Here is a 26,854-nt window from a genome sequence, read left to right as displayed (position 1 = left end):
AATTTGATCGTCATTTTCGCAAGATCAAGGGAAATGATGAGGTTGCTCAATATCTTGAAAGTACAGGATTATACAAGTGGTCTAGAGCTCACATGGATGGACGTCGATACAATGTAATGACAACAAATATTGCGGAGTCAATCAACTTAGTCCTTTGATTCGCAAGGATGCTACCAGTGGTGCATTTGATTGATGAAATCATCAATCTGCTTGTGAAATGGTTCAGTAAACGTCGTGATTTTGCTTTGAAATGTACATCAACATTGTGCCCTGACTTTGGCGAGAAGAAGCTGAGACGTAGGTTGGAATGTGCTTCAAGGATGAATGTCGTGAAATTGAATCACGTAGAGTATAATGTCGTGGACGGTGATATGGACGGCCACGTACATTTGACGAATAACACTTGCAGTTGTAGGAAGTTTCAGCTTGAGCAACTACCTTACAAGCATGTAGTTGCAGTTTGCCGTTTCTTGAAACTAAATGTATACTCCATGGCTTCTCGTTATTACACTCGAAATACATGGTTGTATGCTTATTCGGATACCATCTACTCGGTACAGCCTCAAGAGCTGTGGGTTATTCCTGAAGATGTCCAAAGTAAAGTTTTGTGTCATCCCAATGCAAAGGTCATGCCAGGCCGACGAAAGAAGCTAAGGATTCCATCGCAAGGAAAGGATATCCTAAGGAGAAAATGCTCAAGGTGCAGTGGCACAAGCCATAATAAAAGCACCGGTAAAAATAATGTTCCACTACCTAATGTTGGACATACAATATGAATTGTGTTGGTTTGTTATGGAGTGTGAATTTGAATTGTATTTGTATTGGGTTTGGTGTTCTGTGGATTGTGAATTCTGTTAAATTTTCATAATTTGGTATGTATTGCGTATTCTATGTGCTACATTGTTGTTAAAATTTGTCATTTTTGGACCTATATTGTGTATTCAAATTTTCTGATTCAGTGGGTCGAATCGGGGGTGGGTATGCCATTCTCATCCCCATCCCTATCTTCATTCATGCAATACAGACTTAAAAAAAAAAAAGAAAAAAAAAGGGATATACGAAGGCAATACACTAGCAAGATACAAGCAATAAAGGGCTATATAATGGCAATACACATATTCTTATAAATTTATTCCAACACAGACTTGAAAAAAAAAAAGATATACAAGGGAAATACAGTAGCAATACAAAAGCAATAAAGGGCTATACAATGGCAATACACATGCTCCTATAAATTTATTCCAACACAGACTTGAAAAATATATATATATATATATACTGGGGCAATATAGTAGCAATACACAAGCAATAAAAGGCTATACAATGGCAATACACAAACTCCATACTCCCCCTATAAATTTATTCCAACATACTTCAAGAAAAAAAAAGATATACGGGGGCAATACAGTAGCAATACACTAGCAATAAAAGGTTATACAATGGCAATACAAAAACTTCATAATCCCCCTATAAATTTATTCCAACAGACTTAAAAAAAGAAGAAGAAGATATACAGGGGCAATACACAAGCAATAAAGGGCTATACATGTGCAATACATATGCAATACATATTGGTCATGGCATTTGCCAATTAAATCACTGATTTGGTTACATTTGTATTTTTTTCTTCTTTGCAAGGGGAACGATAAAACCATGGAAACTAGAGATTGACAAATTTATTTCTAACTTGACTTTCATAAATTGTTGAACTAACAATGTTATCTCATTACATCTTAAGATATACATAAGAAAGAGGCAAAAAATAAAAAAATTACATCTCTTGGTCGGAAATTTTAACACATTAGCAAAATTCGAAGACATCTTCTCTTATAACCGAATTTAAGCTGAAAGTTAGCAATTTTATCCCCAAGAGAACGTTGCCACTTGAAACAGGACAATCTTCCATATGTATAAAACAGATCAAAAATGCATATTAGAAGCAAATAATTTAATCACAATGGAAACAAAAACATAACGTTCAATCACAACTGAAACCAATTTCAAAATAGAAACCAATTCCAAAATTCATAACCAAAACCAATACCAAAACAGATTCAGAAACCAATACCAAAACAAGTTCAGACATATTTACATGCACTACAAGTATCATACACATACATTTACATGCACTACAACAAATAGAGTGGATAAATGTAAAACTACAGTATGATATACATTTTTTAATAGAAGAAAAAAAAATTATGATATACATCTTTTAAGAGCTGAGCTTGAAGTTTGCTGAGTTATATATACCTCTGAGAAATCTATCTTTGATTTCTCCAGTGAAGGACGACCTTCAAGAATCCTATCTTCATATAGATTGTTGGCTTTTTTAAATGACTCAATTCTTCATATAGCAAACTTTCACAAGATAGTACCATTGCAAAATTAAAGTTCACATTCATGCACACGATTTCGTACTACTAAATTGCAATATAAAAGTTATTATAAACATGGGTGAAGTGAATGTGTCTCTTGGCAGGCGAATAATAATACAAATAAGGAACATCAATAGTGCATTTGGCATTGTTCAAACAGTTAAAGAAGCACAATCTCAGAGAAGAAGAAGAGCAAGACAATGGAACTGGATAAATGCAAGAGTTGTCAAACCTTCAAGTTTTCCAAGAACCCTTTTCACGGCACCAACACAATCTTGGCATGATACCCACCTTGAGGACTATAGACTGCATCAAAAATAGATCCAAGATTGAATTATGAAAAATAGAGAAAACTAAAATCCAACATATGCCAACTTTACAATATCAAACTTATGTTAAAATATTGGCATTCTCATAAAACTTACAAACTCCACAGTCACTTTTGGAGATATCTCCACCTCAAGACATAATCAATTTATGTAGTTCATTCAAAAAATCATATCCCAAAACAGAACAAACAAATTCAGACCATTGAACCAAATAACTGTGTTTCTTCAATTTTTTTTTGTCAAAATAAAAACCTAACTCAGTAATCAGATTCAATAAGCAAAAGAAAATCTTCAAAATCATTGTAGATTGGACAAGCTTCAAGCATAATATTCCTTAAGACAAACTGAGAAATATTTGTTGCACAATCTCAAAATTTTAGTTCAAAAAGTTTTTGTATAATCCCACTGAAATAACATTCTCTACACAAGCTGAAAATATTAATTGTAAACAAAGAGAGTAAAATTTTAAATTAAACCCACAATTATGTTTCAACAAATGTCTGTACAATCTCACCCAAATTTGACTTGGAAGGACTTGAACTCACATCAAGCACCAAAAATTCAAACTCTTATATGAAATTGAAATAAGGAAAAGAAAACCCAAATGTGTAGGAGAAAAGCCAATTTGTCTACCTGAGATGCCATCTCTAGGCATGGAGGTCGAGAAATTGTGTAAGAGGATTTAAGAGAGCTCAGAACGACTAAACAAAAGTGAAAGATGGGCAATAGCTGTCAATAAGGAGTTTTTATAAGGGACATTTGTGATTGGGTTTCAAAATAAGGATATTAGTGAATAAATTAGGTGAGCCAGGGGTAAAGCCGCCAATTTCCTAATTTAGTACTCAATTTCAAATCTGCATACTAAGAGCATTCACAATCATGCTCCCTATTTTTTAGTTAAAATTTAGCTAAAAATACTAGAAAGCTATTTTAAGAGCTCTCTATAAAATTTATACTCCAACCATGCTCCCTACAGGGACTCATTAGGAGTCCTTTCTCTCTCCTCAGATTTAGGACCTCCTAGAGCTCTCCTTATTTTAGGAGCCGGATAGGAAGCATGGTTAGAGGTGGGTTTTTTCAATTCCTCCTAAATTTTAGCTAAGGATGTGATTTAGGAAGCCCATTGTGGATGCTTTAAGTAGAGAGACCTTGGATTTTATTATATGCTTTTTTCACTCAATGGCGTTTCTTTTATTTTTATATAATCATTGTTTTGTAGAGTTTATAAATAAATTATTAGGGTGAATTTAATTTTCTTTCATTAATTACTCCACACTAAGTCACAGAGTTTGTTAAATCACTCAAACCCACTAGGGAATGCATTTCCTTCCAATTTTTGGTGTCAACATAATAGATGATTGACTAAATATACTTCTTCTACGGTGTGTTTGGATAGGGAAAATAAACTTGGAATTTAGACAAAAGTTAGAATTTCTAAATGAGATTTTTGTAGATATATCACATGAACTTATACCTCAATTTCAATTTGTCACCTTAAAGAAAAATTTAAGAGAAATGTCACCTTAATTTTTCAAAATCCATGATTTATCATCTGGCTTTAACACCATCCAATTAGTTTAGGTTATGATTTATGAGAATTAGTACACAATGACAATGGGAATCAACTCCATTCTTGTGCTGATTCCATATGGTTTGTAAACAACTTAATGGGAATGATTCTTCTCATACTAATTCATTACTTCCCTGATTCCTAAATTCCCCAATTCCTTACTTCTTCCATTACTTGTAAGTAAACGGGCCATAAATTCTTTTAAACATTCTTATAATATAAATGTTTTAAAAGAATCATGTTTATGTGCCAATTGCTCCCGCTAAGAGCACCTCCACTCCAAAGGGGAAGGGCAAGGCAAAGGCAAGGCAAAGTTTGATATTATTCACGTGAATAGTGGCAGCCTTGCCTTTTTTGGTTCCACCCCAAAAGGCAAGGGCAAGGGAAAATACTATTCACTTTAATTTATTTTCTATTTTTTATACTTAAAACATTAATTTTGATACGGTTTTTAGATAATATTTTCAGTTGCCATGTGTAACTATTTATTATAAAATTCTTACCTAAAATTTCAGATAACATTTTCGAATTAAATTTTCAGATAAGATTTTTGGTTGCCACGTGTCCATCAAATTTCAGATAAGATTTTCGGATGAGATTCTCGGTTGCCACGTATCTTATTTTAGATAAGATTTTTGGATATTTATTAAAAAAATCTAATCTCAGATTTTAGATAAAATTTTCACCCTCTAAAATTGCGCCACGTGTTCCATGTCAGATAAGATTTTTGGATATTTATTAAAAAAATTATAATCTCAGATTTCATATAAGATTTTCACCCTCTAAAATTGCACCACGTGTCATCTCTATCTTCTCAATCCCTCTATAAAACTACACCTTCAATTCATACCTCTCACACCATATCTTCTCTATTCTTTTATTTCTCAGATTTTGCAAAACACATTCTACTTTCAATGTCTAACCTGAGGAGGGTGTTGGAAAGGAAAGAGCGAGAAGAGGAAGAAATCAAGCGCGGACGTGCTGAAGAAGATCGTGAGGCCGATGAAGAGGAGGAAGAACTGGTTGTAGCGGTGTGTATGCTCAATGAATCAAGGCAACACCACTGTCGTTGTGCCTTGAACGTGGACAGACATAGGAAGTCTTGGGGTAAGAATCTCTTGGAAGATTACTTTATCCCAAATTCGTTATATTTTGTTTCTCATTTTCGAGAAAGACATAGAATGCAACCTCATTTGTTACAAAGAATCATGCATGATATTTGCAATTACGACACATACTTCATTCAGAAGTATGATGTTGTTGGGGTTTTGGGGTTTTGGGTCTTCTTCCAGAGCAAAAACTTATAGTGCTTTGCGGATGCTTGCATTTGGGGCATCTGCAGAGCAGGTGGATGAGATTGTTTTGATAGGAAAATTCACTATCCTAGAGTGCTTGGTCATATTTTGTGATGCAATAGAAAATCTCTACAAGAGGGAGTACCTCAGCAAACCTACAGCTAGGGACCTCTGAAGGCTTCTACAAAAAGCAGAGGCTCGAGATTTCCCAAGCATGAATGAAAGCATCGATTGCATGCACTGCCAGTTGAAGAATTTCCCAAGTACTTGGCAGAGAGATTATGGGAATCCAAAGGGCCAAAAAAGTATAATTCTGGAGGCTGTAGCTTCATTCGACACTTGGGTTTGGCATGCCTTTTCAGAGTTGCCGGATCACAGAATGACCTCAATGTGCTTGGTCAATCCCCAGTATTCAACGATGTCTTGAGAGGTCATTCCCCTTAGATCACATACCGAATCAACAATACCGTATACTCAGGTGCGTACTACCTCGCCGATGGAATTTATCCGAGGTGGATGACATTCATGAAAAAAATTCCGAATCCCCAATCCGAGAAGGAAAAAAGATTTGCTGCCCTTCAAGAAAGTTATAGGAAAGACGTGGAAAGATGTTTCCGTATCTTGCAAGCTCCTTAGGCAATTATCAGGGGTGCTGCTCGGATGCTTGATGAGGAGGTTCTGCGAAGCATTATGATGACTTGTATCATCCTTCATAACATGATTGTGGAGGATGAATATGATTATGATGCTCCAGAGGTGTTCGAACCCAATCCCATGAACACGACATTGACTGGACAACCAATGAAGCAAAAACCGTTAATTTGGGATGGTCGATACAACAACCCCATGATTGATCGTTATCAGGAAATGCAATCTTCCTATGTTCACGAGAGACGTCAAGTTGACTTGATCGAGCACTTGTGGGAGATGAAAGGCAATCACAGTGGATGAAGTGAAGTTTAATGCTTTGTTTTTAATTATGCTTTGTTTTGTGTGTGGTTTGTTTGGAATTATGCTTTGTTTTTAATTATGATTTGTTTTGTGTGTGGTTTGTTAATTATGCGAAGTTTTGATGTATGAAATGTTTTTAATAAATAGCTACATTTTTTAATGCTTTCTTTATTGAATAAAAGGGAAACAATACAACAAATTAATACATATTGAATAAAAGGGAAACAATACAACACATTAATACATATGGCAACTCTTTCAATACAACCTAATGGTTTTGATCATTTAACCAATCCGTGTTGCTAGGTCCATCATCATGGAAAAGCTTTCTTCTCATAACATCCCTTCATTTTAGCTTCCAATAGGACTTTGTTTCAGGAGACATATGGGTATGGCTCGTATCCATAGCCATGCTTTTCATCTCTCTGTCCTCCATGTCTTGTTCTTGTGCCTACTGCATTTGAATTGCAAATACTTCATGTCGTGCATTGTCCGCTTCTTCTCTTTTCAAGTCTCTCTCAATTCTCAGTGCGCCGTTCTTAGCAATTTGCTCCAAAAATTATGCACATTCATTGTTCGAAGTGCTTCCTTTCTTGGCCTTTGCCGCCTTTCTCCCAATAAGTCTCGACTGATGTTGGACTGGTGAATCTTGATCCATTGGAGAGTCCAATGGTGAATCGGTTGCCGGCAAATTGTGGAGCGACATCTCATTCAACACAACCGTCGGACCTGTGAAAATTATTTTGAATCTCGAACAATTCTTCACAATGTCCCAACATTGGTGATTCATAAAACTTTTTTTGCTTTGGCCCATGGCATCGAACCACATTTGTGCTTGTATGATCTATTAAAATAAATAATTGTAAATGCAAGAAAATATAAATAATTTGGAAATGCAAGAAAAAAAAGATTATGCAAGAAAATTTAAACAAATTGGAAATGCAAGAAAAACAAAATTATTATGCAAGAAAATATAAACAAATTGGAAATGCAAGAAAAAAAAAGAATATGCAAGGAAAAAAAAGTTACATTAAATTGAATAAAACGACATTTATAAATATTTTACCTCATCGGCAAGATTTTGACAGCTTGGAATGTTGTCCCTAACTTTTGCCAAAGCATCTCTCCATTTCCCTAACTCTTTATTCAAAAAAATTTACCTATTAGCCAAGTCTATTTCCGTCTGAGACGAACCTGATCTTTCACAAAATTCTCCATGAATTTTTCTCCACATATGACAGAACTTCATCTCATTGCCCGTGACTGGGCAATGATTAACATTCACCCATCCCTCACACAACACAACATCTTCCTGAGTTGTCCACGCGCCTCTGGCTTCGATAGAAGAGGCCATTTGTTTTTCGATACAAAAGGAAAGTAGTAGAAAAATGTGAGTAGAAAGTAAGACATATTGGAAGGAGAAGAGTTTGTACGAAGATTTGGTGTGGAAAGTGAATAAAATTGTTAGGTATTTATAGGGAAAAAATCCAGAATTTTTTGTTTTTTTTTAAAAAAAATTTTGATTTTTTTATAATTGTTTTTGCAATTTTTTAAGCCAAAAAAATCAAGACCGTTGGATTTCTGGACAAAATTTGATCGGAGGGTCTGGGAAGAGACACGTGGTGTCTTCTGTTGGGGCCTTTTAGCGCTGGCGGCAAACGTGACGTCAGCAGCTGAAATCAATTTTTTTTTTCTTTTTACTGTTGGCACGTGAATTTCACACGTCAACTGTAAAAAAAAAAAAAAAAAAGATTTTGGCTTGCTGACGTCAGCGCCTTCGGGCTTGAGCCCAATCAAGAATTACCCATGGACTGGTGGGTCCCATGCCTTACTCGAGTTGTCTTTTGCGCGATGGAGGACCAAATCGCCCCTGGGGGGGTCTATTGCCGGGGCTGGGGGCTTGCAGTAGAGGTGCTTTAAGGGCTCATTTGGTACATCGTATTAGACTTTGTATAGGAGTATAATCCATGTCAGTTGTTTGGTGTATACTTATATTATTTAATTACCTGACTATTTTAAGCAGGTTGGGATTTTAATACTCTCCTTACCTAACTAACTAATACAACTCACACACCCCGATTTAGATAATACACGCTTAATTATATGGCTAGGGAAAGAACACACACGTTCACGTAAAAAATTTGACCCTATTTTCGTGTTCTTCTCCCTAGGGTTCTTCTCTGCTATCTTCTCCACATGTTATTCTCTTCACTCTTTCTCCAGGTATCCATCTCTCTCTCATATTGTCTCTAATATGCTTCTTCTCTCTTCTTCTATCTTCCTCTTCTCTTTCTTTATATATTTCCTCTTTTATTAAAATTTTGTGGAAATTTGGTTATGAATATAATTGCATCGTGGAATTATTTATTTGTCTATGTTTTGCATTGAATTGAAACTCGATGTTTTAGAGAGCAACCACAAAGCTTGGGTTTTTCTGTCTTTTGGGAGGAAGAAGAAGCATTTATGCTTTCTAGTTTCGCCGTTTTGCTTTCTACTTTCAGCTTTACAAGGAGAGTTCTTGTATCTTTGATTAAGCTTCTATTCAGTTTTCCAAAATTCAAGCTTCAATTTTTAGACGCTCAATTAAGCTGGGGAGTGGATGAGTTTGGTTCATAATTTAGTTTTCCAAAATTCAAGTGATTTTTTTTTTCTTCATAAGAATCACCTTTTGTTCCTTTCCAAATCTTTATCAAAACCCCAATAAAAATCATAGGAATCCCCCCTTGCAGCATTTATATATAGTTGGGGATGTACCAATAAAAATTGCAAAATCTAAATACAATTCGCACATACCAACTTGATCATAAACCTAATTACATGGCTCAAATAAGCTCTCTCTTTGCAGAAACTGAGACACTGAGCCAAGTCCTAGGCTTGGTGGAAGCATTCAAAGCCTTTGATGCAGAAAATGGTGGAAAAATCAATGATGCGGAGCTTGGAGAGATTTTGGGGTCACTTGGGTACAAGACAAGTGAGCAAGATGTGAGGGCAATGAGGCAACAAAGAGACACAAACAGAGATGGGTTTCTGAGCATAGAGGAGTTCTTGGGCATGAACACGAAGAACATGGAATTTAGGAAGCTTGAAGATGTCCTCAAGAATGCTTTTGAAGCCTTGGATGTTGATGGGGATGAGGTTGTGATTGCTGAGGAGCTTTATGAGGTTATGGAGGATGATTTTGGTTTGGGGTCATCTCTTGAAGACTACTAGGGGATTATTGCTTCCGTGTTGATATAGATGGAGATGGGGCTGCTAGTGTTGAGAACTTCAAACTAATAGTCAATTCCCTTTGAGATTAATCCTATTGATGTGTTTGGTCAATATAATTATGTATGAGATACTACAATTATGATAATGGGTTAGTTCATATAATCTTATCTTATAGATCTTGGCAAAAGCAAATGAAAAAAAAAATTGTCATATGAATCTTACCAAAAAGATTTCATGTCATTTGAATTTCAATTTAACCTAACCCTAAACCCTAAACCGCCACCACTGATATGATTAATTGCAAGTGGACAATATTGCTCAAATTAATATAGTAGTAAGTAGAGTATCGTTCCAACATGAATCAAGTAATCTATTAAATACTAGAGTGATTTATTTCTAATTATATTTGAATTAAACGAAAAGAGAATTATGATGATTAAAATCTAATTAAGCCAGTAAAATAAATTGAGATCAAGTAAATAATATAAAAGATGAAAACAAAGATGATAAAGCACTAGGGCACCGATTTCACCTAGCTAATCCCACCCAAATCCTTCTAGCTTGTTAATTCTAATTACCTACATGTTGATAATCGTGTTCCCTTACCTCACAAATACTCTCTTCCGAGTTATATTAGTTGTATTCCTTACCATCAACCCACTCTATTCCTAGTTATGGATTTAGATAGCTAAGAACCCATTAAGATTTGTGGAAAACAATAAAGATTACACAAACCATAACCTAGTCTTCCGAGTTGGCTATGTAATTTATGGTACTTGTTACAATAAGCTTTTTATTAGGAATCTCCTTCCGGTCTCAACCTAATTCTCCCAATCATGCAATTAGTGGCCAATTAATTGAACGCATTAAGAATGGTAATAAGCACTCAACATGTACAGATAAATAAAATTAACAATATCAAAGAATTTGAGTATTCATAGCTAAGCTACGTCGTAGCCCTAGTAAAAGAAATTAGTTCATGAAGGACTTATTGAGAATCATGATGGTTGATGAAGACATGGAAGACAATGAATTCTCCAAGTAGAATGCCAAAGTTGCGCAAGCTTTCTTCGTATTCTCCTTTGGATATTTCGGCTATAAGTATGAATATGTAGGATGATGGATAATGGAGGATGGAGAATGATCGGGGGTGCTTTGACAATGACCTAAACTTTCTATTTATAAGACTCCTAGAAATCCAATCTAAGGTATAATTACAATTGTTATAAAAGTAGGATTCCTTCTAAAATAGGGTCTTCTTTAATTCTCCTTGTTTGACTTGATAAGACTTGAACCATCTTGAACTAGGAAAATTGACAATATTCCTTGTGACAAAAGGAATGACTTGGCTTATTGACTTGATTAATCTTCAATCTTCATCTTCTTGCCCTTTTTAGAACACTTTCTCCTATTTCCACAATTCCTTCACAAATCTCACAAAACCAATTAAAACAACCAATTTAAGCCAAGGAAGTTAACAAATAAATAAGTAAAGGAGACATAAAATATATATAAAATATAGGCTTATCAACCACCTCTTCCACCTCCACCACCATCTCCACCCACCACCTTCAATTCCACCTCCACTACCATCACCACCTTCACCTTCACCTCCACCTGCACCTGCACCTCCATAACCCCCACCCCCACCACCACCACCATCACCACCACCACCATCACCATCACCATCACCACTACCACTAACACCACCACCCCTACCACCACCTTCACCACCACCACCATCACTACCATCACCACCACCACCACATGATTAGCGTACATAATACTTTTGACATTATGTTTATTTAGTCATTATTCACAGTTACAACAGTTTTATATTAAAATTTACCAAACGATTTTAACACTGCTTTTTATACTAACAACACTTTAAAAATATTGTTTATCAAACATGAAACTCCTTTACAGCTGATTATTTTCAAAGCATAGCAGAAGCTGCTTTTTTAAAAAGTGACAGTAATTTCAAACTGGCCCTTAGTCAGACTATTTAGTGGGAACAACACCAAACGCCTTTATAATATTATGGATAAATAGTTAGTAGTCTCCAAAATAGATTAATATTAGAGTTTTTCTATTTAAACCCCATATTTTCTTTGTTCACCCCAACAATTTGTCAAACAAAGTAGGGCAAATATTCAATTATGCTCATATACGCTCATATTTTCTCATATTATTATTCTTCTCCAATATGGAGGTATTTATACAAGTACAAAGATGTGTTAACCCTAAATAAAATAGAAAATATATCTAAATTACAATAGGAAGTAAATCTCTATTACAATAGGACTAAATAATAATTGGTAAGTAACTAAAATTCTAATGAATTAGGAACCAAAATACTAACTAAGGACTCTCCAACACTCCTCCTTAAGTTGGGTAAATATATTTCGCACGCTCAACTTGACAAGCGAGTCACAGAACCCCATACTTGAGAAGCACCAATTGTAGAGAAGGTATTTTCGTCAACCACCAGTGAAACAAGTAACAAACTAATGCAAAGTTCGCAGTGAAAATGTAATATCCCAAACCAAAAATTCATAATGAAGGAATATTTTATTTTGCGAAAAGACAATTTTGCCCTCGTAATATTTTATTAAGAAAAGGTGACTTTTTGATCGAGAAGGAATTTGACAATTCCGCTTGCGCTATTGCGTAGAGCACGGTGAAATGAGTTCATAGACACGTAGTGGGCCCGAACCGGAGTTGTAACGAAGGAGTTATGGTCAAAAGAGTCTCAGTGGCATAACCGTAAATATCTCAAAGTTGGATCTATAAAACCCAGCCAGCTCTCTCCTCTCGCGCAAAAACTGCCCGCCGCCTTCCAGAGCTTGCTGGCGCCGCCTCAAGGAACCACCGGCCACGGGACCGGTGGCGATGGAACCGCCGTCGAGTCCCCTACCTTTCCCGACCGATCCCCTGCCCGCCGACGACCTGTGCTGGCCGGAAACTGCGAAAGAAAGACGGGAACTCACCGAAACTTCAAGGCCTCCGATCTCCCTCCTCCGGCCACCATTTCAGTCGACCCAGGTATGGATCTTGAACCTCTCGAGCTGTTTTAGCTGCCTGTTGGGTCGGACTAGATCGATTTGTGGTGTAGCCAACGGATTTTTGAACTTGAAGTTTCAGCCAATTTTCGGCCTCTGTTTTCGGCCACTTCCAGTCACTTTTTGGGGTAGGTCCAAGAACAAAGTGGCTCCAAATATGGTGTTCTACCTAGGGTAGGAGTTCGGAGCCGTGGTTTGAAGTTTTTCCGGCCAGCCAAAATCGCTTTAGACACCCATCGCTGCCGGCGCGTGCTGGGGCGCCTGGGCGAGGGTGGTGGAGTAACTCTGGGCAGTTTTGAGATCCTCGTGTTGTCACAAGCGCGTAGGATTTCGCGGATCTCGATTTGGAATCCGTTTGAGCCCTGAACGGATTTTCTATATTGCGCGATCCTTGGGTGCAGTGTCGTCGAGCCATTGGATCGCACCCAAATTTAGATATGTCGTACTACATGATTTCAGGATCGTGTAGGATTCGACGGATTGCGAATCGGAGTCCCGAATACTCCGAAATCGCGAACCCTGGGGCTAGGGTTTGGATTTTAAGCGATAACACGATTTTGGCTAATCCAACCATCCGTTTCGGACCAAACTCGCAGGACATGGGTCTTTCTCTGTAAGGAACCTTTAGAGAATCTCAGATTGGCCATCGGAGATTGTGGACCCCACGGGGTTCGGATCGGCCGGTCTGACAGTTTATCGCTTAGAACAGCTTCGGATCTTTTAAGCCGTTCTCTTTGTCTGGAAGGTTAAGTGGGCATAGGAGTGACTTTAAAATGAGTACACGCATTTCTAGGAGCCTGGGGCAGGATGTTTAATTTAATTCTTTTATTGAGCAGTTTTATTAATTTAATCTTTATGGGTAATCAGGCACCAGAGGACCGGCAGAACCACAGGAGGGACCTTCAAAGGATCCAGCTAGCTCGGACCAGCAGTGAGTGGACTTTCTTTCATAAATGATTTTATATAAATGAGTTATATAAATGCTTTTTATAAATGAGTTTATATGAGTAAATTTCATTATTTGATTTTGAATAAGTTTTACCGAATGTTTTCCGAGCATGATTTGTGCCGTAAAAATATCTTTATTTCTATGCTACTTAGTTGAACATGGTAGAACGTGACAGAAAGCAGAGTTGAGATTTATATCAGAGAAAATAGCAGCTTAGTTTCAGACTTGCCAAATACAGTGAATTATCAGATTTTTCTAAATTAGAACCACCATGTACCCGCTTGTTTTTGGTGATTACCCTCAGACGGACCGATGTCTACGGACATCCAGTCTGTTTACAGTTCTGTCAGTGCACTTGACATTGCCTCACGAGTTTCGGGGACGCTCGGACTGTGAGTGCCAGGATTTGCGGCTCGGCTGACTCTGTGTCCCCGGGACCTGTCAGGATTTGCGGCTCGGCAGACTTGGTGTCCCGAGACCTGCCAGGATTGCGGCTCGGCTGACTCTGTGTCCCCGAGACCTGCCAGGATTGCGGATCAGGCTGACTGCGGTCCCCTGTATCTTGCCAGAGCGGCTCGAGTCGACTTGGTGTCATCGGGACCTGCCGGCGGATCAGGCTGACCATAGTCCCCTGATTTTGCCAGTTTGCGGCTCGGGTAGCCTGCGTGACGCCCGAGACCTGCCAGGGGAATTGACGGATTTTCAGGGGTACACTCAGGTAGTAGTTTTAAAGCAATTTGAGCACTTTTATGCAGCTATTGTTTTTCAATCATCTTATATCAGTTTTCTCAATAAACGTGCATGTTTTATCTCTTCATATAATTGTTCAGCTTTACGAATCTATATACATACTGTTACATATTTATATTTAGAAGAATACTTTAGATTAAACACAGGTGAACTTTAGCTTTACTTATCAAATTATTTTTACTATGGGGGTTATTATGATTGTAAACTGATTTCAAGAACATTATTTTTGTCCACTCACATTTTCAAACTTGTTTTTCGCCCCCAGGCCGTAGAAGTAAGCAGGATCCACCACCGGGCCATTCATAGCATCCGCGCCACCAAGTAAGGTAGAGTTTTGTAGAAAATGCTCTGATATCTAGTTTTAGTGGAAAACTGGAGCTGGTGAATACTTAGTTATTCTCTTCTGGCAGTTGGTGTAGATTTATTTGTTTGTTGAACAGGTGGAAAAATCTGGGTTTGGTCAAATTACAGGGGAGACTCTGCCGAATTTTCGGTAGAAGTCTAAGGGAAATTTTAAAAGAATTTTGTACGAGAAGGGTAAGAAGGTCTTTTGTGCCCGACATTCTCCAGGTGTCGGACACGCACAGGACTTGGCTCGAATTTCAGAGCGGAAATTGGGTCGGGTCCTGTCAGAAAACACAAGAGCAAATCCGAAAAAGTAGGGCACATAACAGAATACAGAAATCCTGTAAGCACGACAGTAGATAAGACAAAACACAGAAACCCTTTGAGCATGGCAGTAGATAAGGCAGAATATAGAAACCTATGAGCACGGCAGTAGATAAGGCAGAACACAGAAACCCTGTGAGCATGACAATAGGTAAGGCAGAACACTATGAGCACGACAGTAGATAAGGTAGAACACAGAAACCTTTGTGAGCATGGTAGTAAGTAAGGCGGAAGCAAAGGCAAAGGGCAAGGCCACAACAACAACAACGACAATGACCACATCAATGGAAAGCGAAGCAAGCAAAGGCAACATCAACGGCGGCAACATCGACCACAACAATGGCAATGATAACAGCAACCAAAGTGAAGGAGAATTCCTCCATATATACTTTACCTAATTCACGCAGACACAACTTCTCTTCACTCCCCTTCTCCCCCTAAAGAGAAGGGGTCGTCGGAGTCAAGAAACAGGCAATATCTTGAAATAAATCTTTTTCACTCCCCCTCCCCCACTTGAAGAGGAGGGGAGGAGAGCACTCAAATTATAAGGAGAATGCAAGCACAGGTCACAAGAAAAACCTGGCTCTGATACCATGTCAAACAAAGTAGGGCAAATATTCAATTATGCTCATATACGCTCATATTTTCTCATATTATTATTCTTCTCCAATATAGAGGTATTTATACAAGTATAAAGATGTGTTAACCCTAAATAAAATAGGAAATATATCTAAATTACAATAGGAAGTAAATCTCTATTACAATAGGACTAAATAATAATTGGTAAGTAACCAAAATTCTAATGAAATAAGAAACCAAAATCCTAACTAAGTAAGGACTCGCCAACACAATTAAATCATTAAGCTCTTAAGTTTTATTATTGTATAAAAAGATAAAAAAAGGTCAAACTTAATACTTAACCCTAGTACATCTATACACACACCCCACACACTTAGAATAAAACATCTATGAGAGCATTGTTAGCAATTACGTCCAAACAGTACCCATATTTGGTGACCAGGGCATGAATTTGCTTGCTTAATTCCAATGTAAATAAATCAGCTGAGACACCAAGAAGGTTGACGATTGTCAAGAGACTCGCATGGAGCAATCTAAGCCTCATCTCATTGAAAAGATCCAGCCCTTCAGACATCTTATCTTGTCTTCAGTAACCTTCAATCATTGCATTGTAAGAGACCACATTATGATCAGCCATTAAATCGCGTAGTTGTAAGAGGTTGGCATTTGCCAGCCTTTTGGTTTGGAGGTTTTGGGTTGGAAGACATGGGCCTTGTTGTGATTGAAGAACTGGGCACGCAAAGGTGGAGAAGTTGAGGGCCTGTGTCTTTGTAATCTTCTTATGGCAATGTGTTTGGTGTAGTGCAAAGTTTCTCTCATACCAAAGGAGAGGATGCTTTATTCAAATTGTGTGTGTTTCCTTTCTTTTATAATACTGGTACATGACAGAGGGATGCGGGGTGTGAGGTGTGAGGTGAACTTAGAGTGGTGAAGGACAAGATAGCGGGGTGTGGGGTGTGAGGTGTGAGGTTATGAGTTTTTTATTTTTCATGCTCAGTGTGTATTTAGGGATAATTTGAGAAGATAGTGGGGTTTTCTTAGAAATTGAGAAAATTTGAATTAGAAGTTGTGGTGCACTAAAAATATGGAGTGAACAAAGAGAAGTGCGGGATTTAAATAGAAACACTCTTAATATTATCCGACAGAAATTAATCAGTACAGTCCAACGTACCAAACGAACCTTAAATTCTTCTAAACTGCTAACAGAAATGTTCATAGAAAAATAAAATAAAATTTATCAGCATAAATATTTCCTAGTGAATAGTCCCTATCCAAAACATACAAAAATTACTCCCTTATTTGAGCTGACATTTTCTCGGAAAGAATATTCGCGCGGCCATTAACTTATTGATCAAACAACAAATAAATAAAAATATAAAAAAAATATAAAACAAAACAAACAAAATAAAGAGGCAAATAAATCTAAAACCCTGCCAAAACCCTTGTTTTCGCTCAGAAGAATTCTGAAGCTTCGGTCCTCCACAATTCCATTGGCACCATGTGGAAGCAGCCCTTGGACGTTGTTAAGGCCAATGTGTCCTCCAACCCAAGGACCTGGATCGTCATCGGTCTTAGCGTCGCCGGGATCGTGATCGTGGCCGAGACTCAACGGCGAAGACGACGAAGCAGAGCCCAAATCATGCTCAGAGAACCATTTCTGGAGCCTCGCTTCGACCTTCTTCCCTTTCCTCAGCCCCCTCCTCCCGCCGCCAGACAACCCCTTGCTTCCCTCACCTTCGCCATCAGCGACATGTCGTTCCCGCTCTCTCTCTCTCTCTCTCTCTGTTTTTGTTTGTTTTCAATATCGGTTTATTTACTTTGTATTTTGTGCTGATTTTGATTTGGTTGATTATTTGTTGTATCTAGATTTGATGTGAAAGGGTATGTGACGGGGTTTGGGAGCCCGGATTGGGCGGGAACGCATGAAGCGGCTACGAAGACGGCGTTGGTGGTGACGGCCCTCTTGAAGAATGGGGCTACTTGCGTTGGAAAAACAGTCATGGACGAACTCAACTTTGGGTAATGTTAGACGAATTTATGTTCATATTGATAAAAACCTAAAAATTAAATGAAGAAAATAAATTTAGAAAGAAAGAAATGGAACTAAGAGCAATGAAATTTTGATTTGTAACAGGATTACTGGTGAGAATGTGCATTATGGAACGCCTGTGAATCCGCAATTACAGTCGCATATCCCGGGAGGTTCTTCCAGTGGTTCTGCTGTGGCTGTTGCGGCTGGTCTCGTTGACTTTGCTCTTGGTAAGTTCCTTTTTGTTAATTTTGGAGAATATGTTACTTGCCCAATTTAGTTTGCTGTTTGTACCACCCATTTGCTGTTTTTGCTAAATTTCTACTTCGTTTTACTGTTGGTTCGATTACATGGCGTATCTTGCATATTTAAATTCACACTCTTTCAGTGATCTGTCTCAAGTCACAATCAAAGAAAAGGTTTTAGACATCAAGGACATGCTCAGGGACTCAAATTGGACTCAATATGTAATCATGCACATAGCACTTACCCTTGTGCTTTGGCTTGTTAACTATACAAACTGATCATTTGAAGTTCTCATGCTTTTATAGGTATTGATACGACTGGATGTGTGAGAATTCCAGCATCATTTTGTGGCGTCATTGGGTTCCGACCGTCACATGGGGCTGTATCTATGATTGGAGTCTCGCCAAATTCACAGAGTTTAGACACTGTTGGTATGCTGGGAACTTCTTCTTGCTTGCTTATAATTTTTCTTTTTATTCTTTCATTTTCTCATTTTGTTATGTGCTGGTCCTTTAGGAATTTTTACCAGAGATCCATCTATTCTGCACCATGTTGGACATGTTTTGCTTCAACTAAAGTCAGTGGAAACTAAAAGGCCAAGGCGCCTTATTTTTGCTGATGACCTCTTTCAGCTTTCTAAAGTTCCTACAGAGAAGACAGTACAGGTTGTCACCAAAGCAATTGAACATCTATCTGGGTGTAAGTTGCCTGACTTGAGATTTGTTGTATCTATAGGGCTTTATAGTCATTACCATTTCTTTTACTTTTTAAATATCAATGTTAAAGTCTACCATGAGATATCTCTGTTGTCATAACGTGATAGAGTTGTTCATAAAAAATAAAACCAAGCATAATGGTGTTGAAGTTGCTTCTTTTATTGTTTCTGCAGACCAACCTCCGAAGCATATGAATTTTAGTCAGTATGTTGCTTCAAATGTACCCGGTTTAAAAGGATTTCGTGAAGAATCCGTAAAACATCAAAATGAAATATTTACTTTGAAAGCTCTCTCTTCTGTGATGCTTTTGTTACAAAGGTATTGTAAGATTATTCAAGTCAATTATTTATTTTCAAATTCTCCAAATTTCATAAATTTCCAGTTCTTTATTGTAAATGGAATTTGATTTGTTAGCTCTCTCTCTCTCTCTCTCTCTCTCAGCACTTTCTGTTCTTGAATCAGGAGGATAGTTGCAGTTTAGTTGAGGACTTGAAATTGTTAGTACTAACTTCATTGGCATCTACAAATTCGTTTCAGATGTGAATTCAAAACCAATCATGAAGAATGGGTTAAATCAGCGAAACCAAGGCTAGGACCTGATGCATCAGATCATGTTCGTGCAGCAATTGACTCTACACATGAAAACATGAAAACCCTATATAAAGTAAGGACTGAGATGAGAGCTGCTCTTCAAAGTCTCTTAAAGGTATCCCAACTCCCGTCAAATTGTTTTATTCATTTAATATTTTATAGATTTATCCACTTCGTTGGTGTTAAGTTCTAATGAAGCGACGCCCAAGAAAGAAGCTTTTGTAAGCTTAGAAACGTTTTAAATGTCATTAAATTGTAAACTGCACAATATGCTTTTGTTTTTCTTGTTGTACTGTCTCTCTGTGCATAGAGATATTCTTTGGTGCTGTTGTTTGTTTTCATTTTCTGTAAATATGTTCGACTTACAGGGGTTGCTCATCATTGTTGGAGTAGTTTTTGTTTAATGAGAAATTTAAACTGAAATGAAGGTACTTTTTTTGCCCATAACAAAATGGAAGGTACTCTTTTTGGTCATAACTGAAAGGCAGGAGCTTATAAAATCATGTTCCATCACCTAGCAATGGGTTGAACATTTAAAGCAAAATTTCTCAAAGGGCAAGGGTCAATAATACAACTCCTAGGCATTCAATGTAGTGTATTTGGAGTGAGCTGGAAAATTATCTCTGATAAGTTGATTGTTGAAAGTATTGGTCTAGGTTTTAGGGATGAGAAATATTAAGTCTGGCTGAATAAAGAGAAGGTATAAATGTTTTTTTTGGTAATTTTAGAATGTATCTTGGATACTCTTAGTCTCTATCCTATATTGCCTGGGTTGGAGAATTGGAGATACCTATGGTTAAAACCCGGTTCCCTGTTTAACACTTTAGTAACGTGACAATTTCTCCATCCTTATAATATATAGAAGTAAGTTGTTCTTTTGTTTTATCATGGATGACAATATAGAGGTTTTAAATAATGATTTAGTTAGTTAGCTGTAGTCTTCCTGTCTGCTTTTAGTGGCATGTTGAGCTCCAGCAACCTGAGCTCTCTTATATCCTCCTCCATCCTGAAACCAGAAGAGAGGAATAACAATCTGCAGCTCCAACACACTCCTGCATTTCTGCATGTCAAATTGTGTTGTGTCGCTGATCATATGGGCTAATTGAACAAAATTATTTTATGAAAAGATTGAGTTGACTTTACTTTGTTGTTATTCATGTTCAATTTCTTTCTACCTGATGGTTTATATGTACAATACCTCCTTTTATATAACTCTATTTTTGTACCTTCTCTTGCCCAGGATGATGGAATATTAGTGATTCCCACAGTTGCAGATCCTCCATTAAAGCTAAATACAAAGAAAAGACAGTCATCTGAGTTCAACGATAGAACATTAGCATTATCAAGCATTGCCAGCATGTCTGGGTGCTGTCAGGTAACTAAGTACTTTAAAAGTTTCAGCCTTCATCTTTCTCTTTGACTTTCTGTAGCTTTGATTTATTCATGATTATATTTGCACATTTCCAGGTTACAATTCCAGTAGGAAAGCACAAAGAAAGTCCCATCTCTATTTCATTCATCGCATTCCATAGTGTTGATAAATTTCTCCTCGATACAGTCTTGGATATGTACTCTTCAATTCAGGAGAAAGTCAGCATTGCATCCCATTCATCGCCATTGCCAGATACCAATGATAACCTGGATGTTTCAGAACTCTTAAAAGAGAAGGTTTCTTCACCCTTAAGATCTTATCTAAAGCTTTCAATGCTTAGTGTTCTGCAATATTTTTTGTCATCTTTACCCTGAGTTTTCCATTGCATTCTCCGCATAACTGGTACTTGCCACGTTTATATGCTAATAAATTGAGTTAAAAATTTTGTCCTCTCCTGTTAGTGGTACCTTCTATTTTCCACATCACTACTTTTGCAATTGACATAAAATAAGCTTGGCTAATGCTTTCCTTTTCCTAGTCTTGAGCTCTATTATACTCTGTATTTTCCTAGTGAATGATGAATCTTAATCTGATTCTTAGTGGAAGGAAGAGATAGGAAGGAGAGAGAGAGAGAGGTAGGATAGATTATTTATTTATTTCTTATTTTCTTATAATTAGGTTATTTTAATATTCATATATATAATTAATGTTAGGGCGTAAAGGAATGATTATTTCTTTGAAAATGTGGTCATGTGCCTTACACATGACTGCTTTGATGGAAATTATGACTGAATTGATCAGGCAGGGATGTTTCACACACAAAAGTGAAGTTTAAGGAGCAATTTGGCACCCCAAAAAAAAAAGAAAAAGATTTAAGAATGAAAGTGATACAATGGGTCAAACTTCAGGGGGTGTTCAGTTTTTTTCCCCTTTTGGCTCCTATTGATTTCTATATTTGTAGAATATTTTGGCCAGTTCTGTTGAATTTTCATTTTCTACCAGAAAAAAAAATTTGTAGAACCATTGTATCAATTAGCATTATTATTTTCTTTTAATTTCTATGTTTACTCATGAATCTTCTTCCAGGGAAATGCTGCATTTAAGGGAAAGCAATGGAATAAGGCTGTCAAGTACTATACTGAAGCTATAAAATTAAACATGACGAGCGCAACTTATTATTGCAACCGGGCAGCTGCTTACTTGGAATTAGGGTGGTATGAATTCTCACCTGTCTGTCAACTTATCTTTCTGTTGGCGTTTCCATCTATGCACTTATCAATTTCAATCATGCAGCTTCCAGCAAGCTGAAGAGGATTGCAGTAAGGCAATATCACTTGACAAAAAGGTAATAAAGCCATTTTGTAGTACGCAGATCTTTTACACTCATTGTTTTTATAACTATTGGTCGAAGCACTACAAACATGTTCATGTTATGCTTAATGTAATCAATAATTCAGTTAGTAAAAGGGTAGTTTGGAATTCAATACACCTCTTCCTGATGCTTACGGCTAAGTCATTTAGAAACTTCCTCTTCTTTTTTTCAACAGTATTTCTATAGTGGAGTAAGGTACAAAACTGGATGAGCAACAATTATTATTGTTTTATTTGTTTCTGGGATTTGATTGTGGTTCTTTACTCTTCAACTCTTACTGTTGCCTGGAGCATCCGTTAAATAGAATGATTGAAAAATACCAGATTCAAGCTAGGTGATTAAACAATAACGCTACGGGCACCAACTTATTTACCAACTTTTGGATACCAACACGTGGCACATGACATGGCAACCCATGTCATCTGCCATCTCATCTATTTTAATTACATAATTTGTTATATAACTAAAAGAATTTCACACTGAAAAAAGAAAAAAAAAAAAAAAAGAAACCCATTTAATGGGTTGCCATGTCATGTGCCACATGTGTTGGTATCCAAAAGTTGGTAAACAAGTTGGTGCCTGTAGCGTTATTGGTGATTAAATTTGATTCTTAACGTTACCGATTTAGTTACTGACCTACCATTGTGGTATATACAAGCCATAGTTTGGGTTATCTGATCTGACCATTTATTGAATATCTCTACTTCATGAGCGTTGCGTTTTAGTTCAAACAGATACATACAAAATTTGTGCTGCCTATATAGTTGGAACATGTGAATGTAAATTGTGTCGTTGAGCCTGTACGGCATCTTCTTTTTTACTATTTGTGATCCTTTGTTCTTTGTTCGACATTTGTGCAGAATGTGAAGGCATATATGAGACGTGGAACAGCCAGAGAATCACTTCTTTGTTATAAGGATGCTGCTCAAGGTTAGAACTCTGATTTCATATTCTTTTGTATGTGCTGTGCTGCTTCAATGTTTGGAAATCCCGCACTGATGTTTCACGTATCTGGTTATCATCACATGAGCTCAATTGTATGATTATTAAGGTGAACTACTTTATGCAGTCATGTAGTCTTCCCACTTCATTGAGTCATGGATTGCTAGATCCATTCTAGTGAGTTTCATGACGCTGTGGGGTAGTTGCCTTCAGTCATCTGCACTTCTCTTGATTTTTGTTTCAATAAGTAGTTATGAACAAGATTAGTTTTTGCATAGAAAGATTGTTTTAGAACTTTTTGTTTTGATTTTGAAAGTCTGGCCAGCAATCGGATATATTGCTACAGAACTTGGAACACCTTGGACCTTTGACCTTTTATCATCTTCATCAAGATTATAGAAACAATTACATGTTGATGAAGCATTTGGGTTCCAATCCCTCTTGATTCGAGGAGTGGTTGAAATGAACAGCGTGAGTTAGGTTTGAGAAGTGAAGGTATTATCAGTGATGTCTTTTCGAATGTCTCATCTAATCTTAGTAGCAAGACAGTATCTCATGTTGCTTTACAATCCATATTGGAAAGAAATGAATGGATGAAAATCCAATAGAAGAACAAACTGTGAAAGCGATGCTATATTTTTTCTATTAAAAAGGAAGAGAAGTTACAATGCTTTAAACATAAAAAATTTGAAACCTTAATGACGTTAAACGAAAAATAATCCCAAGAGTATTAAATAAACCTAGCACAAGATGAACTGTCTCTCACTTCTCTAGCACATATAATTCTTATTCATATTCCATTGTACTAGCCATGCTGTGTCATGCCATGTCTGATATGGTTCAAGATTTTAGGTTTGCCTGTCTTAGCCTTACATGTGCAACATACTACTCCGGTGGCTGACCAAAAAAAAAAAAAAAGAAAGGAGAAAGAAACTTACAATTATGGTTGGTTTAGCTTCTTTCTCAATTTGTCTCCTTTGGCGTTTGCAGATTTCAAGCATGCCCTTGTTCTTGAACCTCAAAATAAGGTTGCCAATCTTGCTGAAAAAAGACTAAGGGAACTGATGAGCTGATTCCCTGCAAACAACAATTATACGGTGTAATACTCGTATCAAAGAAAATTGAGAGAAAGAGGCTGATGTTTTGTTTAGCGGCTGCAACAAGTTTTTTGGTCAGTCTTATGTGCATATTTAGTTTCTCTTGTAATTAATCATGCTTTGGACTACCGTTGAGAGGCCTCTCTATATAAGTGATGGATGCTTGCTTATATGATCTCTTTTTGAGAAATTGAGAGCTGCCGTACTTTATTTGTCCCACACGCAAAACATTATAAAAGGAAAAAGAAATAGATTTCCATCTTTTAATTTTGTGAAATTTCTTTTGTTTATTCCCCAGCAGAGAATTGTAACTATTTCTCTGTCGACCAATTCTCTTTTTTTAATTTTTTTTAACCATTTAAGTTTATTTATGACATTCTTGGATTTTCAATGTCTCACCGTTTTGGACTTCCTTGATATATTCTTATGTAGAGTTAATAAAATCTCAATTTTCCGGATTCACGTTACGTGCGCCTATACGTAAAAAATAACAAATAAAAAACACAAAAATACTACTCATGAGTGTTCAATTAGCTCTGGATTACATGGTTCAAACACATAAATAGTAGTTTTAAATTTTAATTATCCAAAGAAAGAACAAAACAAACGGATAAAATTGCGTACACACAAACACCCAATGGATCTACAGCTTCAACATCTTTCGACCAAACAAACTTCGGGAGTTTTTCTACTTTACAGTCATGACGTCTCCTTTTTCCTTTCCTTTCATGGATGCATTTATACTCGAAATAATCTATATAGCCCAAATTCACGTTTGTTTTGAAGAATCTGTTTGGCCTCTCTGGGCGTTCAGCTTAATTTAGTTCTCTCATGACCAAAAAGCATTCATTCTAGAGCATTAGTTAGTTAGTTAGTTAGTTATATGCATATGTATATAACCGTATGCATGCAGAGATTCATTATGATCAATGTCATCCCCATCATCTACGTACGTATGCATGCAAGTTTTTCGTGAATTTTGAAATTAATTTATTTTCGTTACGTTAATTCTTCAATTTTCAAAATCTGTCAAATATATATGTTTCCTCTTAAGCTTCCTAAATTCATCAGCCTTACGGCTTCCATAGATTGGTTTTACCGGCATTCTTTCGCCAACGCCGGCCTTCGCTCGGTTTTAACCAATCTAGGTGATGGCACCATCATGAATTGCTGGGTGCCCAAATCCCACAAACCCTACAAACCGACCCTCCTCCTCCTCCACGGCTTCGGAGCCAATGCTATGTGGCAATACGGGGAGCATCTACGACACTTTACCCCCCATTTCAACGTGTACGTGCCCGACCTCCTCTTTTTCGGCCACTCCTACACATCGTGCTTGGAACGCTCAGAGTCGTTCCAAGCGCAATGTGTAATAAGGTTGATGGAGGCCCACGGGGTTGGAAAGATGAGCATGGTGGGGATAAGCTATGGTGGGTTTGTGGCGTACAACGTGGCCTTACAGTGCCCGGGGATGGTAGAGAGGGTTGCGCTGTGCTGTGCCGGGGTGTGCTTGGAGGCGAAGGATATGGAGGAAGGGTTGTTTAGGGTGTCGAACTTGGATGAGGCTGCAAGCATTTTGTTGCCTCAGACTCCAGAGAAGCTTAAGGAATTGATGCGCTTTTCATTTTTCAAGCCTGCAAAGACCGTGCCCTCTTTTTTTCTCACGGATTTCATTCATGTACTTCAAATCTCTCTCTCTCTCTCTCCTCCTCCATTTCCCCTCTGCAAATGCTTAAGTATAACTAATTTTCTGTATTTTGACAGGTGATGTGTACAGATTATGTAGAAGAAAAGAGAGACTTGATCCGGGCAATACTCACGGAGCGAAAAATGTTTAATCTTCCCAAGATCACACAGGTGATATGGTCTCTCCCATTCTTGCCTACACATGAAACTATTTCAGAGTTCAATTTCATTGCTTTAAAGTCCTTATGCATGTCTACCTTATGACTTATGACGTTTTCATTAGGGTTTTTTTGTCGCTAAAGGGTTCTCTCTCTCTCTCTCTCTCTCTCTCTCTCTCTCTCTCTCTCTCTCTCTCACATAATTTTCCTTATTAACAATGATTACGGTACTGTTCCATTTTAAACAGCCCACATTGATAATATGGGGACAACAGGACCAGATATTTCCGGTGGAGCTAGGGTACAGATTAAAGAGGTACGTAAATGCAAATGAGAAAGAAATTGTTAATTTGACTTTATATTAATTAGCTTGAAACAAATAATATTGAATGATAATATTTCTTCGTTGGTGCATATATATTTTGTTTGTCTTAGGCATGTAGGGAAAAGTGCTCAACTGGTGATTATCAAGAACGCAGGACATGCTGTGAACCTGGAAAAGCCCAAGGAGTTTGTGAAGCACCTGAAAGCCTTCTTTTATGACTCACCCTCATCTCCGTCCTCACCAACAACATGGAAAGATCACTTTCAGTTTCACATCAACAAAGTCTCTTCATAAGTAAACTTCTGATTTACTATAAGGTGATTTTGACAAGAATATATATGTATATATACAAAGAGCTTCTATTGAGGGATCTCTCAAATAAGTTTATTTGAGGGACACATTTGTAGGGCCTACACCGTATTGTATTTCACTAATCCAAACAATCTATTTTGTAGATATTCATTCAAAGATCATCTCTACAAAAAATCACTTAAATCCGATATCATTTGACCACTCAAATAAATTATTGAAATTTTAGTACTTTCTTGAAGCACCGTGTTCATTGATTTTTTTTATAG

General features: G+C 37.2%; 3 protein-coding genes across 3 annotated transcripts; all 3 read left to right on the top strand.

The window, feature by feature from the left end:
* On the top strand, positions 9,341-9,733 carry LOC18768090 (probable calcium-binding protein CML25). The gene has a single exon (XM_007200758.2). The coding sequence runs from the start codon at positions 9,341-9,343 to the stop codon at positions 9,731-9,733; it is 393 nt and encodes a 130-aa protein (XP_007200820.2).
* On the top strand, positions 16,628-24,384 carry LOC18766890 (outer envelope protein 64, mitochondrial). Its single transcript, XM_007200900.2, has 13 exons — positions 16,628-17,494; positions 17,609-17,761; positions 17,877-18,001; positions 18,323-18,448; positions 18,534-18,716; positions 18,907-19,051; positions 19,271-19,439; positions 20,565-20,699; positions 20,792-20,992; positions 21,783-21,910; positions 21,990-22,041; positions 22,929-22,998; positions 24,001-24,384. Exons 1-13 carry the CDS (start codon positions 17,241-17,243, stop codon positions 24,081-24,083), a joined length of 1,824 nt encoding a protein of 607 aa, XP_007200962.1. The 5' UTR covers positions 16,628-17,240; the 3' UTR covers positions 24,084-24,384.
* LOC18767453 (monoacylglycerol lipase ABHD6) lies at positions 25,147-26,637 on the top strand. Its single transcript, XM_007200335.2, has 4 exons — positions 25,147-25,785; positions 25,872-25,964; positions 26,200-26,267; positions 26,387-26,637. Exons 1-4 carry the CDS (start codon positions 25,147-25,149, stop codon positions 26,568-26,570), a joined length of 984 nt encoding a protein of 327 aa, XP_007200397.1. The 3' UTR covers positions 26,571-26,637.

This window comes from Prunus persica, chromosome G8, assembly GCF_000346465.2.
Source record: "Prunus persica cultivar Lovell chromosome G8, Prunus_persica_NCBIv2, whole genome shotgun sequence".
Classification (NCBI taxonomy): Eukaryota; Viridiplantae; Streptophyta; class Magnoliopsida; order Rosales; family Rosaceae; genus Prunus; species Prunus persica.
Note: the sequence above shows the minus strand (reverse complement) of the source record. Positions and strands in the feature narration are given on the sequence as shown.